The sequence below is a fragment of the Diadema antillarum genome, unplaced genomic scaffold (genome assembly GCF_040938485.1).
Source record: "Diadema antillarum isolate AM-2024a unplaced genomic scaffold, OU_Dant_1.0 seq00001020_RagTag, whole genome shotgun sequence".
Lineage (NCBI taxonomy): Eukaryota > Metazoa > Echinodermata > Echinoidea > Diadematoida > Diadematidae > Diadema > Diadema antillarum.
The window spans coordinates 872,156-888,881 of record NW_027271855.1 but is presented as its reverse complement, the minus strand read 5'-3'; the positions used below and the strand labels follow the sequence as shown (position 1 = coordinate 888,881).

The window sequence follows — 16,726 nt, the reverse complement described above, 5'->3', positions numbered from 1 at the left end:
AATATTTCTTTTTTTTAATTAAAGTGCTCATTTCCTCGACTTGTCACAGACGTTGTTGTTGTTGTTGTTGTTCATTTTCCATCTGTGAAGATGGCTGGATAGCCCATATTCAGCTACACTATAAGCTGGTCTTCCATGGGGTCCAGTTGGATATGGGGTGGGACCACTTCACCGGGTTAGACACCCTGCTCTTTGCGATGAATGAATGAAGCGGGATCTTTTACGTGCATGAGCTGTGACTCTCTCATACACGGGACCTCCATTTTATGTCCTATCCGAGGGACAGAGTGTTTTGCCTCTTGCTAGAGGGGACGGTATGTTTACACACAACATTGCTCAGTCAAGACTCGGGTTCGAACCCGGGCCGCGTGATCGTGAGGCAGACGCGCTACTGACTGAGCCAACTCACCGCCCTTATGTATAAGTTGCAGATAATATTATTCCTCCTGCCTTCTGAAAGAAGCAAGTCAAGCATTCTTATATCATGCGAGAAAAGTGAAAATATGTTTAATTTTCTTTATATTTTCTTTATATCGTTCTGCACATGTGGCATCACAAGCTATGGTAATCTTCTCATCCAGTATAGTGACTGAGCAGAAACTTCAAAAATTCATAACTTTTGAACGGATTGTCCGTTTTTTCTCAACTTTTCATTGATGTGTTGTACTAATATTGCTACATTCACTCAATCCACATGTCTATTAAGATGATCTTGTCCTTTAAAATCTAATACGACTCGAAAACAATCGTATCTAATTGTTTGGATCCGATCCGATCCGAGTAGCGAAGAATGAATCGAATGGAAACCTTGTACAGGGTTGGGATTCTCCTTCAATATACAGTACAACGTCCTGTTCTGCAAGAAAACTTCACAAGTGCCATATCAATCATACGAATGTGAAAGTCCAACAAACTGATTAAATATTTGTTCTCAAATACGAGACGACGCTGCTCGTTCTCTCGCCTTCTGCTATAAATATGTGCATTTTGGTGCTAACGGTACATATTGATCTCGACGGAGCAGTAGAAACGCGGAAACACACATATCGTCATATTATCATCGCGAATGAGTTCCTGTCTGACTGAAAAACAGATTAACAAAAACCTTTTCAAGAACCTCTGCCACCAAAAGGCAGGCAATGGCCACTGATAATCAGGTAAGCTTTCATTTTTCTTTTGAACGAATTCACTTCTAAGTTGTTCTTGTTGTTGCAGGTAAGTGTCTAAATGTAGTGTATCCGGCGGAGTTCAATGTCATTAAGAGAAGAGTGACAGTCTCAGTAGTAAAGGTACGAATAGTTTCCAGTTGTATGTGGTGTTATATTATTCTGCGCAATTCTTTTTTGTTTTTTCTTTTTTCTTTTGCATATTACCTGACGCAGCAGAGAACTATGGATATGTTTCTTTGTATTCAATGTTTTTACTATGACACCATAATGATTCCCATCATAATTTTCATGATTATGTTCTCTTTTATTTTTTTTAAACGACGGACTAGGTGATACGTAAGTCCAACCATTTTTCACAAGCTTCACAAGTTCTAGCTAATGATATTACGGTACATAATTACTAACATGTAAGCCCTAAAATTTAGCCAACGTTTACTGGTGGTATTAAAAGAGTTTTAGAAGAATATGTCATATAAAATATCAATAATCTCTTAATTTTTCACTTAAAAAAGGGTTCTTTAAATTCACATCAATTCTTATGTCTTAAAGTGTACTTTCATTCATTAATGATGCAACGATGGTTATTTCTTAAACATATAACGTGTATTTGCTTTCGTTTAAACCACCAACGTATACATATATACATAGATCATATTTATAATGTGTGTGATGTTAGTACCGTGATTAAATAAAATGTCCACGTGTTGGCAAGATAAAAAGATAAATAACAAAACTGCAACAAAGTTTCTCAACACTTGAGAAAGGGCGGCGAGACGCTCGAAAATTTGTGTGAAGAAATAAAGCGTTGGTGAATACAGCATGAACTTTGTTGCAGTTTTGTTGCTTATATATATATATATATATATATATATATATATATAATGAACATGCTTATTTTCCCTTGCATGTGGTGAATTACGCTGGAAAACAAATGTGTCATGTATTCCACCTATAACAACTGCACCCACATCTATTTTTTCGTGTTAGAATGGGCGTACAAATCGCGGTTACAACGACTATGGCGACGGTTTCCCATATCGGGTGAATGGCAACAGCGCCGGCGGAGCTGTGTCTTCAGTCGATGGCTCAATCAAGAAATCACGGCACCTCACAGACGATAACGTAGAAGTCGGTTTCCATGGAAATGGACATACTAAAACACCTCGCAAGGACTTCGAGAATGTAGGTGGTGGTGATGGGAAGAAACCACGATGGCTAATTGGAATGATCGCCGCTGCCATGATTCTTGCCGTAGCGGGAATCGTAGCTCTCGGAGTTGGGCTTGGACTAGCATTAAGAGGTGAGCATGCATTATGAGCTGTTGACAATAGTTACTGCATTTAATACATGTTTATAAACATGCAATATGGAAATATGAAATATTAATGGTCAGCATGCAGTTTCCAAAGAGATTTGGATCAAGTATCCTCCTAAATATCAATCTTTATTTTTTTTTCAAATATATACGATTTATTCGAAGAGTAACAGCAGTATCATGAAAATGGTTTAAACGTTTTCCTAAAGCCAAATCTCATACATTCTGCTTTATCTGCGTCCAAGATTACATTACTCGCACTAAGCCATAAAGAAATGCCCTTAACGTCTTGGTTTATACATCTTCGATTTCAACGGGGTCATTGGAAGATGAATACATATATGTGTCATCTGCATAAATGGATGAGTTACAATGTTTGACCGTGTTTGACCATTGATAAGAAACATAAATAATATCGAGACCTGTGGCACCCCATACGTAATTGGTGCAGGAATGTTATCATTTTACTTCAGCTCTTTGCATTCTCCCATTTACATAGTTTGTGAACAACAACTTTCAAATCCGTATAGCATTGACTATTTTTATTGTTTGATCAACCATCCCTAGAGCCTTTTTTAAAGATCTAGAGTTACAAGCCCAGAAACCAGACCATTGTCCATACTCGACGATGAATTTTCAAAGATATTGAATACAGCTGTGGTAGTGGATTGACTGCGTCGAAACCCCGACTGATTGGAGACAGAATAGAGTAATCAGAGACATGTATTTGGGGACTTGAGTATGAGCAATTCTTTAAGTAAATTAATGTTTAGATATACCGATAAAATGGCAATAGATCAGAATTTTTCAACTCGACAGTAATAGATTCATTATGAATAAGTGGTAAAGGGATATACTATTACGGCGTTGCCAGTTTCAACAAAAACCTCACGGGTCCTCCCGCCAAACCTGTAGCTTTATTTAAAGACATTATCAAGTACAATACGGACATCACCTTGAATCACTTATAAGATCGATATCTTTAGTGGGGGAGGTGGTAGTTCTCATCGGCTTATCTATCGATTGTGCTAAATGATAATCCTCAGCAAATTCATAATTGATAAGTAGTTTTTCTTCTGCTGTGTCTTTTTATATGCCTGTGTGTGTCGCTTGAGATTTCTTGATTCCACGTGTAGGCCTACAAAAAATAATACCAAAAGGATTTTAACAACTCTAATAATAAAAATTGTTTGAACAAAACTGGTGGCAAAACCAAACTATTGTACCAGTACATAAAATGAGTCTGTATGGCTTCCTCGATATTAAAAAAGATATCGAGGGTAGAATAGAGAATAGAAGGGAAGTGAGGTCATATGAAATGTGCTCAGCCATATGATATAATACAACAGAATCTGTGTAAACATAGACACACGATGAAGCCTTCTGAAGCAGTTATTGTATTGGGGTGTTTTGGCAAATTTCAACAAATTAGATAAATGGGCAAGTAGACCCGTATTAAAAAAAAAAGAAAAAGAAAAAGAAAAAGAACGCCTGCCCTTTTCCTCAGCAGGAGGGTTGATATTGTTCTCTGCGACATGAATTTGACGTTGACCCCATGAAGAAGGAATTTCCATTAGAGAATGTTCATTCATTGCAAACATGGCAAACAAGCTGCAGCATGTCGCTTATTGACAGTAGGGGAGTTGTCAGTGACGAATGTACCTTAATCTTATAAAGCTAGACCTTGAGATGTGCGCATATTCGTATATCAAGTGGGTTCAGTAAAAATTCGGTCTGATGCCTGGCCTTTGTGCAATGTCAATAAAACACGAATCAAACCGTGCTCTAGCACAAAAGAAGAGAAGGGCTCTTTGGGAGGACATTACGTCACAGTCAGTTATCAATAACTGGGAAAAAAATCTGATCGTTCGTTTTGGCAATTGCAATTTTTGTGTGAGTTCGGGGCAATAAAGAATTGTTTGAAATTAAGAAAAAGTTAAGGTGCGGACAATGTTCACAATAACATAAATCAGGAAAGTATTCGTCGTATTATAAGAATGTAATGATCATGAAAGGAAACAGTGAAATTTCATTGACAACCATCTTCTGACGTAGTTAAGGTGCTTCCTTTGACGAATAAGATAACAGACCCAGACGTTATGATTGTTTTCTTTTGATTGCTGTTTTATTTAAAACGTATCATTCGCTGGAGTACACTTAGATGCTTTAACCAAGTCTATTGCTTATTTCCTTAGTGTATAACGTGGTGCTGGCTTAATCAATGTGGTGGTGATGACATCTTTCTTTTTTTTTAGTCTATTGAAAACCATTATTTAGCATGCAGGGAAAGTAAAAGTGACATCTTTGTGACATTACATGAAGTTAATCATGCGATTTTATCATCCTTGTTATTAACAGACGCATCCTCACCAGTTGTTATGCCATTTGTGACTACTCGGCCAACAACCACCACCGGTGGTAAGTCCTCAAATAAAACTTCAATAAGAATTATTATTAATCATATAGGTACAAGTAAAATGATATACAATGTATCCGATAATTTCGCCTGTATGTTTGATAGATTCTTTCTTGTATTTACTGAGGTACCACTATCAGGGGCGGATCCAGGAATTCCGTAAAGAGGGGGCGCGTTTACAAAATTAAAGGGGGGCGCACGCACCCCTCCCCCATTTTTTTCTTTTTATTTCTTTTGTTTCAACAAAAAAAAAATAAGGGGGGGGGGGCGTGCGCCGGTTGCGGTCCTCCCTGGATCCACCACTGACTATTGTTCAACTTTTACCATAGACACGGAAGCGACAACGGCTGTTAATATGACGGTGACGTTCAGTGATCGCACGTTCGACTCTAAATTGAGTGACAAAACTTCGGTCGAGTACCAGGAAACAAAGGAGGAATTCATCGGCGCGGTATGTGGCTGTTTATTTCCTGTTTGGGGGTATAGTGTTCTTTAACAAGGTTTTCTCGGCATAACCATTTTATTCATATGAATATTACTAATTCACTTCGCTATCATGAATATCATCATGCAGATGAGAATGAATGATGTATCTGTTTTTGTTCATACATCTTCTCGATAAACAGGATCATATAGCTAAAGATAGATACATACATACGTACAAACATTATACACTAATACTAAATTTCTCCACTGGATGGGATTGTGTGACAACTGCAAAGAATAATTGTTTGGTAGAGCGAAGAGAGTGGATATATAGCGTTCTCTTTGTAGGTTTTATATGACATAAAATGTTTTTCGTGCGAAAGGCTTTGTTGCTATTGTCAATTATTGTCATTCGCGAAGTTGATGTTTTGAATACTTGTTTATTACTTTTTACAGATTGATGAACAGTATAAGAACGACGCATCGTATCGCGGTGTAGATGTGATTGATATCAGGTTAGTTTGTCATCTGAAAACACTACACAGAGTGAAGGAATAAATCTGTCATTTTCATGTTCACTGCTGATCTCGTCGACTCGACTATAATATATTGATAAAGTCTTTTTTTCTGTTCTATGTTGTATCTTCTATTTATTGAGTAAAAAGAAATAGCTGCGCACCTTTGCTTTCATTCCATTGATAGTAGTTGTTTTCTATGTCTCTGCTTTCCATGACCATAATAAAATGGACTGAATGATATCTACTGTAGATTTGGCCATTTCTCCATCATGAGATCACCTTATTATCTCTCGTATGTATGATAGAACTCTCCTCGGCAGCACGTTTTCATTGCAGACAAACAGCAGTATTTACCAATTGTCATTGCATTACTCTTCGCATTGATTTATGCTCACAGAGAGGGCAGCGTCGTCATCTACTTTAGCATAATATTTGTGCGGGAGGAGGACAACAGTGCCCTGACAAGCATTCTTGATAACCTCAATGACAATGTTATGGAAGCAGTAAATCGGATTTCAGATAACGTCACCACTGCCATTACAACACGTGAGTATTTACTGATTATTTATATGTGATAAATGATTTGATGCATATATCGGCATTGTATATGCCTCCCTTTGGAACCAGTGGTCTCTCTCTCTCTCTCTCAAAAAAAAAATGAAACAAAACGAAACAAAACACCCGTTGTTTCTCTTATGCCAAATAAAGAGTGCGTGTCTGACTGAATTCATGAACGATATTATATCCTTCAATCGTGATTTATGAGTGCAAAAGCATAACTCGACATGTGCTATTGCTATTCTATTTACAGCATTATGTGACACTGAGCCATGCGCTAACGAGGTGGCGTGTGAAAATACTGATGATCTGTCGAACTTCACATGTATGTGTGAACCTGGCTTTACAGGGAGAGCGTGTGAATCAGGTTGGTGTTCAGTGAAGTAAATGGGAAGAAAGCTTTCTTTTTGTTTTCTCGTATTGTATACGTCATCTGAACTTTCTTATGGGGCTATCATGACAATTTTTTTTTTAGTTGAATGAGCTACTACTCCTTGTGTCTCCGAAAGAGATAACCTTTGAATAGTGTTTAATATATATGTGTTTGCTATATTTGCACAACAGAGACTTATTATGCCCTACGAAATTGAATTGATTTGTTTTATTAGCTTCTGATGCAAGGGCGTCTCCATTAACCACTAGAGTACAGAGCTATTTGTTCTCCATTGCACGAACAAATTTTAAGAAACATGGCTTGCATTTGAATTAACGTAGCCATATACCATTGTATACATTCCCACAATCTGTAGTACAGGTATACGGTATCAAATCTGTCTGCGTCTCGAAATTTTTTTTTTGTTTTTGTTTTTGTTTTTCAAGTCCAGCCTTTTGCAGGCACGCCGAAACTTTCTCTCTTTGATATAACACTCAACTTTGTTATAAATCGCATGTGGATTCATTATTGCTAAGGTTGGTTTTTTTTTTCTTTCTCCCTCTCTCTCTCTCTTTTTGTAATGATGTGTTTGATTATGGGCCCTCCATCTATTCATTCATTTATTTTTGATTTCATCACATTTTTTTTTTTTTTGCTTGCCAGAATTTTTTAGTCTGAAGCAGATTTTTTAGATCAGTTTAATTGCCATATTATGTTCCTTTGTTCTGTGTTATGTGAAATAAGAAATTTTATATAGTTTGAATAATTTGACTGATACGAAACCAGTGTTTTATATGATACATTGCAATAGTATATTTTTGATGAATGCATATTGATTGGTGTTTTTTTTGTAATAGAGAGTAAAGGGTATTTTGATTTTTAATGATGAAAAATAATAATGTGTGATTATGATAAGGATAATTTCAGGGAATAAGAAGAGGTTGAAGGAGTGAAAGTGAAGACGAGGATGGTAAAGTTTATGAAGAGGGGTAAAAGAGAAGATGGAGGAAAAGAAGATGAGTAGATGAAAAGAAAGTTGATTTTTTAGTAAGGTTATTTATTAAACAAAAGAGATTATTTATGCGAATAAGAACAGAGATGTGAATAATTGTATTTTTTGTCTTGTTGATGGTAAAGGTCAATTTTATTGTGCAATAGTTAATATTTCTAATGTATGTTTGTATATTTGAATGTATCTATGATGATCCTTGTAAAATGTCCGCAATTCAGCCTCCAGGCTGCAAGAGATGTTATTTAATAAATACCCTTTCAATCAATCAATCAAAATATCACCTCATTTTGCTTTCCCACGACAGACATCAACGAATGCACAGAGACCGAACCATGTGAAAATGAAGGAGAATGCACTAATACGATGGGATCTTTTACATGCACATGTACAGATGGATGGCAAGGGTCGAACTGCGAAACGGGTAGGCTTACATTAGGAAAATAAAAACTTTACTGAGTTTCATTTCCTACTAAATTGGAAGCGATTACGATATGTCAACATGGTCGAAGTGTTCGTCTATAATTCGAATATGAGTGGCAATTTATGAATAAAAACAGATAGGGTTTATGAACATTATCCTACAAACAAAGATGTATGTCTACATCATATGCATCGATTACTCTCGTGTATCATTCCCAAACAAAGAAATACGATTTTGTATGAAAAATTATTATTTTTTCCATGAATGGACAAAAAGCGTCAAGTGCAAAGTACAGCGTTTACAAAGTTACAGAGGTTTTAACCGTTCATACGGCTTGTACCAAGAGTAAAGTGCTGGTAGATGAAACTGAAGGGTATATTTATGAAATATCATACATACAGCAAGTTACGTGATCCGCAATAATGCGAATGTATGACGCGTCCTCTAGTGTCGTCATAATTTCCGCCACATAAAACCAATATAGGTCCTACTTCACCCCTTCCCCTACATACTTATTGACGTCATTTCTGTCTACATATTCCTATCGCTCAGTGTGGACTCATTGACTTTTTATCAAAGAAATGAATGGTCAAATTTATTGTATAGATATCGATGAATGTGACAATGACAACCCGTGTGAAAATGGAGCTACCTGTACGAACACCGAGGGCTCTTACCTCTGTGCGTGCCTGCCTGGTTGGAATGGAAACAACTGTCAAAATGGTAAATCAACATCATTTTGACCAAAACAAAAAAAGGAATAGCCACTAAATAAAGATTGCTTTGCTGATTTTTGTGAGACATATAAATACATACGCTTGTGTGACTTTTTCGGTAAATCGTATAATGTGAATGAGGTTTCGCAGGCAGTATTAGAATATAGGGTCATAATATCCTACAAGATTTGATGTGAAATTTGTGGTTTTTGTATACAAATCAAACTACGAATCATTAATTGGTCGCAGGAACTTTGGTGCAAAATGTAGCGGGAAAGCAGAAACTCTACATTATTTGAGTAAGACTCGATGACTTTGTAGCCTGAAAAAAAAAAATGAATGCGAAGTGCTTGCTTTTTTAGAAGGAAATTTGCAAAGGAGAGATGGGGAAGACGTACGATTTTGTTTTATTTAAAAGAAAAGAAAAGAAGTTAGCGCATTCCTATATCCACTCCTATGTGTTTTTCATTGCACGAACAAATTTCAATAAACATGGTTTACACTTGATTTAACCCAGACCTTTACGTTCACGCACACTGTAGTGTACGGTATTAAATTCTACAATTCGTCTTCATCTCAAACTGTCACGATTTGTTTCACCACGACAGACATCGACGAATGCACAGAGGGCGAACCATGTGAAAATGAAGGAGAATGCACAAATACGATGGGATCTTTCACATGCACATGTACAGATGGATGGCAAGGGTCGAACTGTGGAATGGGTATGCTTAATGATAATAAGGAAAAAGAATGTCTGCTGAGTTCAATCCCCAATAAGCGATTATAAGTGGCCAACACAGTCAAAGTGCGCGTCTGATTCAAATATCTTGAACAATGATTGTTGAATGAATAATGATTGGCCGTATACACTATATATCCGACAATAAAAGATAATGAAATATGAACATGATATTGTATGTATACGATATGTATGCATGTATTGATAATTATAGGGAATCATTCCGAAATAACCTATTTGAAATTTGGCGTGAGGAAATACATTTACCCCGGAAAAAAGCACAAAAAAGAGCAAAGGTTGTAAAAGAGAGTTCCAGGAGTAAGTGTTGAATCATGAAACTGTAGGACATCTAAATGAATGAACATACATTGCATGTACATTCAGCAAGTTACTTGCTCCTCAGTGATGCAAATGTACGATATAGCCCTCCAATCATGGTTTTGTTTTTGTTTGTTTATTTGTTTGTTCATTTTCCATCTGAGAAGATGGCTGGATAGCCCATATTCAGCTACGTTAAGCTGGTCTTCCATGGGGTCCAGTTGGATATCCTCATATCCGACTTCACCGGGTTTAACACCCTGCTCTTTGCGATGAATGAATGAAGCGGGATCTTTCACGTGCATGAGTTGTTACTCTCTCATACACGGGACCTCCATTTTATGTCCTATCCGAGGTCTTAGTTTCCTCCACGGAAAAAATGCAGAAATCATTTTCAACAAATATATCGATGCAATTTTGATAATCTACTTGCTTTGTGGCACGCATACGGCATTCATAATCAAAGAAAGTAATCTCCAAATTTATTGTATAGATATCGATGAATGCAACAGTGACAACCCGTGTGCATGTGGAGGGCTATTGGAGGGTTATAGCCCTCCAATGTGATTTTGTGTTTGTTTGTTTGTTTGTTTGTTTGTTCATTTTCCACCTGAGAAGATAGCTGGATAGCCCATATTCAGCTACGTTAAGCTGGTCTTCCATGGGGTCCAGTTGGATGTGAGGTGGGACCACTTCACCGGGTTTAACACCCTGCTCTTTTCGATGAATGAATGAAGCGGAATCTTTTACGTGCATGAGTTGTTACTCTCTCATACACGGGACCTGCATTTTATGTCCTATCCGAGGTCTTAGTTTCCTAAACGGAAAAAATGCAGAAATTATTTTCAACAAAATATCAATGCAATTTTGATAATCTACTTGCTTTGTGGCACCCATACGGCATTCATAATAAAAAAAAATTAATCTCCAAATTTATTGTATAGATATCGATGAATGCAACAGTGACAACCCGTGTGAAAATGGAGCGACCTGTACGAACACCAACGGCTCATATATCTGCGCGTGCCCGCCTGGTTGGAATGGAAACAACTGTCAATCCGGTGAATAAAATTAATTTTACATGCAACCACTCCACTCTATGATACAACATCTCTCTGATCGTCGTCTCTTTTCCAAAATATATATTTCCAGGACTCTTTATCAGTGTTAGCTAATAACAAAAGCAATCACAACTGCTTATTTTACATCATTTTCTGGAAGAAAAAAAATGAGGAAATCACTGCATTGGCTTTAACAACGGGAGAAGGTCTGACGACTTTGCTGGCATCATGCAAACATCTACAAACTTCCTCATTGTTGGCTTGAATCGTGCCAAACGTCTTCGTGTGATTGTTGTCAAATCATTCTTTTCATGTTCTTTTTCTCTCCCAATTAGATATCGACGAATGTGCTGAGGATGACATATGCTCAAACCGAGGAGAATGCACAAATATGTTTGGATTCTACTCATGTGTTTGCCTAGAGGGATGGGAAGGGACGAACTGTGAATTGGGTATGCAAAAATTGTGAAGCCTTTGTCAATTTCAGGTCTTAAAAAATTAATTCAGAATATTTTTTGCCCTGACTGAATGCGAGTAGTATCTAAAGGCATAATTTACCATTTGCAGATGAAACAAGCACCCAGCATTACAGCTTCAAAATAGTTCTAAAATGTGAATTCGGGATAGAAACAACCAATGTAAAAATTTGAACCGGTGTAATGCTAAGTATTCTTGAATATACAAAAGGTGAACAATAGTTATTAAAAAAAATGTTTCCAGACTAAACCGTCTACAGTTACTTTTAATGAGAATTAATTTAATGAGAAAAATAGTGATATCTCCTTATATTTTAGGCTTTATAGCAAAAACTTCATATGGTAGGATGTTTTGTGATACAACTGACCTACACATATGCATCAAAAGTGATATCTTGAACATTTTTTTAAATCACTGCTCCCAATGGTAAACAGAACCTTTAACATTGACATGTATCTGGTATACTTTTGCACTACAGAAAGCAACACAATAGGCCTAAATGTAATTTTAAGTCTTTCCCCACGTAACGTGTAATGGAAGATTTTGTACAGCTCGTTGAAGAGGATGTTGAACACGCGTTCTTGTTCATCTGAGCAAATTACATGCCGTGATTCTGTGATTCTTAATGTAAACAGAACACACTCATATATTTCAATTTGTGTAAAATATTCATATAATATTTCTCTGCGCTTCATAGAAGTTGAACATAACTCCCTGCGATGGTACTGTACTATATACCGCAGAAGGGATAGGGAATGTACATTGTTGACCTCTATAAGATCACATAAATCAAGTAATTGCTTCTTTTTCTTCATGTTGTAGTGTGCAAAGAGGGAAGAAATAATATACAAAGACTATGACAACCCCCCCCCAAAAAAAAGATTGAATATATGTATAATTACATGCTACACGATGTATATCGGAACTTAATGTCCTAGAATATGTCTTTCTAGAAGTCATTTACGATGCGATGTTTAAAATAAAGTACACACTTTCATCGATCTAAATACATTATAATGTAATGACTATAATATCTAACAAAATGTGGGGCTGTGCGTGTTACTAACTTCTTATAATTCCGTGTTCACCATTTGATGTTCCCAAAACAGACGTAAATGAGTGTGAAACATTCCAGCCCTGCGAGAATGGTGGGAATTGCAGCAACACGTTTGGTTCGTACATTTGTTCATGCGTGGATGGATATGTAGGGACCAACTGTGAGTTTGGTAAGAAGCAGTTCCCATTTTATTCCACAAAGCCGTTACATTCATTTATATACTTATATAAATAGAATAGCCTACATGTATAATAAGTTTAATTTTAACCACATTTATAACAAAAACATTTTTTTTTTTCATTTGACCATTTTGAAACTAGCAGATAGAATTTCGACCAAAGAAACACTGAGAAAATATCATGCAAATTTGTACGGGTAAAAGAAATGCCTTCATACGATTTACTTCGAAATAAATGCACAGGGTAACAACCAATGAAGATGTCACATTAAAATTTGTAGCAGATTGATCGCTTAGCTATTTGTGAACTCCGTTAAATTATACCTTTCGGGGGAGGGGGGCGGGCGGTTACACATACCTCATTTTGACTGAGGGCAAAGTTGATTTTGCTGTTGTTGTGTAAATACGTAGGCCTATACTATAAAGTAGAATAGTCGCGTCTTTTTCTTCCTGTTGTAGTGTGCAAAAAGGGAAGAAATAAGTTACAGAAGACTGTGACAACCCCTCTTCCCCCCCAAAAATAGATTGAATATAATATATGTATGATTGTATACTACACGATATGTATCGGAGCTCAATGTCCTATCAAATATTTCTTTCTAGACGTCATTTTATGATGGGATGTTTAAAATAAAGAACACATTTTCATCTACCTAAATACATTATAATGTAATGGCTATATTTCGGGCTGTGCGTGTTACTACTTAAAATTCCGTGTTCACCATTTGATGTTCCCAAAACAGACGTAAATGAGTGTGAAACATCCCAGCCCTGCGAGAATGGCGGGAATTGCAGCAACACGTTTGGTTCGTACATTTGTTCATGCGTGGATGGATATGTAGGGACCAACTGTGAGTTTGGTAAGAAGGAGGACCCATTTTATTCCACAAAGTCATTTACATTAAAATAAAAATAACATATAGTTGTATAATAACTAGAATTTAAACCAAATTTATATCAAAAAGTATCATCTTTTCTTCTCATTTCACTCTTTTGAAACTAGAAGATAGATTGACCAGAGAAACACTGAGAAAATATCATGCAAATTTGCAGGGCTCAAAGCCAAAATGCCTTCACACTATCATGTAGGTCCAAGATAAGATCTTCTTCAAGATAACTGCACAGAGCAATAACAATAGATGTCACATTTGTTATATTATCGCCTGGCTCTTTGTGTGAACTCCATTAAATTAACCTTTTTTTTTTTGGAGTTAAAGATACCCCATTTGGTCTGAGGGAAAAATTAATTTTCTTGTTGTGTAAATACGCAGGCCTATACTATATATGTATTATAATAACAACAAGGGGAAAACAATTTTAACGCTGGTCTCTCTTCCTTATCATGTCATGTTTTACGTATTAAATTGTACGCATATTATGTACTCGAGATGATAAGTCTATGTATGCTGATCCCAAAGATGAAGATGTTCAGAAGATACGGGCAGTCCTAACATTAAATGGAGCTTACACTATTGAGTACACTCAACAAGGCACAACAGAGTACAACACCATCTCATCTCAACTCACGCAAGCAGTAAGTGGTATAGGCCTATATAATGTCTGCAAGATACATGGCATTTTATTACACCACCTCTTATATGATTCTTTAAGCGGGGTTCCCGCTATTACTATTGGCGCCACGATTGAAAGCGTGGTCTTAATCGTGAAGCAATCGTGGTGTTCTTATCAGATCGTATTAGATTGTATCGGATCTTAAGGTCAATCGTGGCAATCGCGTTAATCGTAGAAAATTTTTGGACGGTTCAAAAATTTTCTACGATTAACACGATTAATTTTTGATCGTGATCATCGCATCAGATTGTCTTGGATCGTATCAAAACGCAGAAAATCTTATCTAATCATGCTTCTTAATCGTGTTAATCGGGATCGACTTTTTCACTTTCCTTCTACTTATTTTGCACATTTGCCCTCATTTTATTCGCAAATCGTATATATTTTGTATTTGGTTGAATAAGGGAGGGGTGACACAATGAAATATAAAATAACAACACCACTGAAACATCCACCAGAACCAGAATATTTCACATACTCCACAAGGTAAACGTCGGGGATGTAAGGTCACTCGTGCATGACTATAAAGATCACTGTCATTATTTTCACATATAGAAGTTAGTCAATTAGTGTAGCAATACTCATGCGAAATAAGTTTGCTTCAGACTTTTTTTTTTTTGGTTAAAGAGTGACATTATCTTAGGGGAGTTACCTTTCTGTTGTATGTGTATGTCGGTTTTGTTAAACATAGTTAGATAAAACAATAAATCAAGCCAAACCAATCAACTTTCAATACCCCATGAGATAACGACATTTTGAAAAATGAATATTAATATGTGAATATGAAATCAAACACACAAGCAATGCTATCAGTTCGGTTAACGTTCTTATATTTAGCGTATATAACACATAATCTCATGTTAGCATTCAAAAAGATCCCATCCTCTTTTTTAGCTTCAATTTCATAAATTATTTTCTTCATGTATTTCAAAGGAAGGTGAAAACATTTGTCTTGATCTTTTTTTTTGCTAGGGAAAATGGGGCAATGATCTGATCTTGAGTTTTCGTGTTTTTTTTTTTTTTTTGGTTTTTTTTTTGGGGGGGGGAGGGAAGTGTGAGCAAGTTGATTCAATAATATAATCATTTCTTTAGGTTAAATGAAGGGTTTTTTGCACTTGTGTTTCTTAACCCCGGACTTTCTCTGACCCAGGACTATCGTTAGTCCCGTACCAATTTTTTTCAGCTTTTTACACTCGCCAATTAGTCCCGTACTATCTCTTGTCCGGGGCTAAGGAGAAAACTGACCTTTTTACACTCGTATTTCTTAGCCCCGGACTTTCCAAACCACATGAATATCCATAATTACGCTGTGTACTGTACACGTACACGCACGCACCGGCAGCACTTGATTACCTCGTTTCTGATTGGTCAGTGAGGGTCGAACTTCGTCTCCGTCGCTTAGCCCAGGATTATTTTTTCCTTCTGTTTACACTCACTTGCTTGGCACCGCAATTGCGGTGCTAACCCATGCTATTTTGCAGGGCCAGATAGTACCGTACTATCGGTGGGGCTAGCCCACTTTGGCAAAAACGAGTGTAAACAGAAAGTGGGCTAAGGATAGTCCCGTACCAACGGTGGTGCTAAGGCCCCCCCCCCCCCCCCCTAGCCCCACCATTGGCCCGGGGCTAAGCAAAAATTTACAAGTGTAAAAAGCCCTTGAGAGGAGGGACTACCTGAGGTTGTGGCTGGCCTAGGTGATGCTTTCTATCTGATGATAACGTAATCGTCATTCGCAATACCGCAAAGGTCACGTTGTCATCATCCTCAACCTCTGCTATTCCCATTCGGTTCCAATCGCACCTTAAATGGGGGTCGCTTTTGATCTCAACAGCCCGCTTTGGTTCGCGGTATTTGTATTGGAACGTATCAGAACGTAGCTGCACACACCAAATCGGGGATCCCGATCGTAATGATAGTGGTAGATCGGAACCAATCATGGACTCAATCTGGACAATCCTATCGGATCGTATTTGAACGGGAGACCAGATCGTGACAGATCGCATTGCTTTAAATAGACCAATCGTGACCATATCGCATCCAAGCAAACCAACACGTATTGACTCGCGTAACCTCGTATCCAAACGTGAAATTTCAGACGAGTTCAACGAAACTTCCACGATCAGTTATTTTGAATGTCCAATCGTGGCGTTCGTAATAGATCGTACGATAGTGGGAACCTCGCTTAAGCGGGGTTCCCACTATCGTGCGATCCATTGCGAACGCCACGATTGGACATTCGTAACTGATCGTTGAAAATTTGTTGAACTCGACTGAAATTTCACGTGTGGATACGAGGTTATGCGAGTCAATACGTGTTGGTACGTTTGGATGCGATATGGTCACGATTGGTCTATTTCAAGCGATACGATCTGTCACGATCTGGTCTGCCGTTCAAAT

The 16,726-nt window shown here is 37.2% G+C and overlaps 1 protein-coding gene across 1 annotated transcript; it reads left to right on the top strand.

The window, feature by feature from the left end:
- The first annotated feature begins 993 nt into the window (after positions 1-993).
- On the top strand, positions 994-12,949 carry LOC139742787 (uncharacterized). The gene is made up of 13 exons (XM_071653306.1): positions 994-1,157; positions 2,157-2,469; positions 4,843-4,902; positions 5,230-5,351; positions 5,783-5,841; positions 6,242-6,390; positions 6,656-6,769; positions 8,092-8,208; positions 8,815-8,931; positions 9,533-9,649; positions 10,929-11,045; positions 11,381-11,497; positions 12,632-12,949. Exons 1-13 carry the CDS (start codon positions 1,140-1,142, stop codon positions 12,811-12,813), a joined length of 1,602 nt encoding a protein of 533 aa, XP_071509407.1. The 5' UTR covers positions 994-1,139; the 3' UTR covers positions 12,814-12,949.
- The last annotated feature ends 3,777 nt before the right edge of the window (positions 12,950-16,726 follow it).

Bases quoted from the DNA above. Each gene is read 5' to 3' on its own strand.
- LOC139742787 (XM_071653306.1), top strand. The intron at 5,352-5,782 runs GTATGTGGCTGT...TACTTTTTACAG, and splicing joins AGGAGGAATTCATCGGCGCG to ATTGATGAACAGTATAAGAA. The intron at 8,209-8,814 runs GTAGGCTTACAT...TTTATTGTATAG, and splicing joins AGGGTCGAACTGCGAAACGG to ATATCGATGAATGTGACAAT.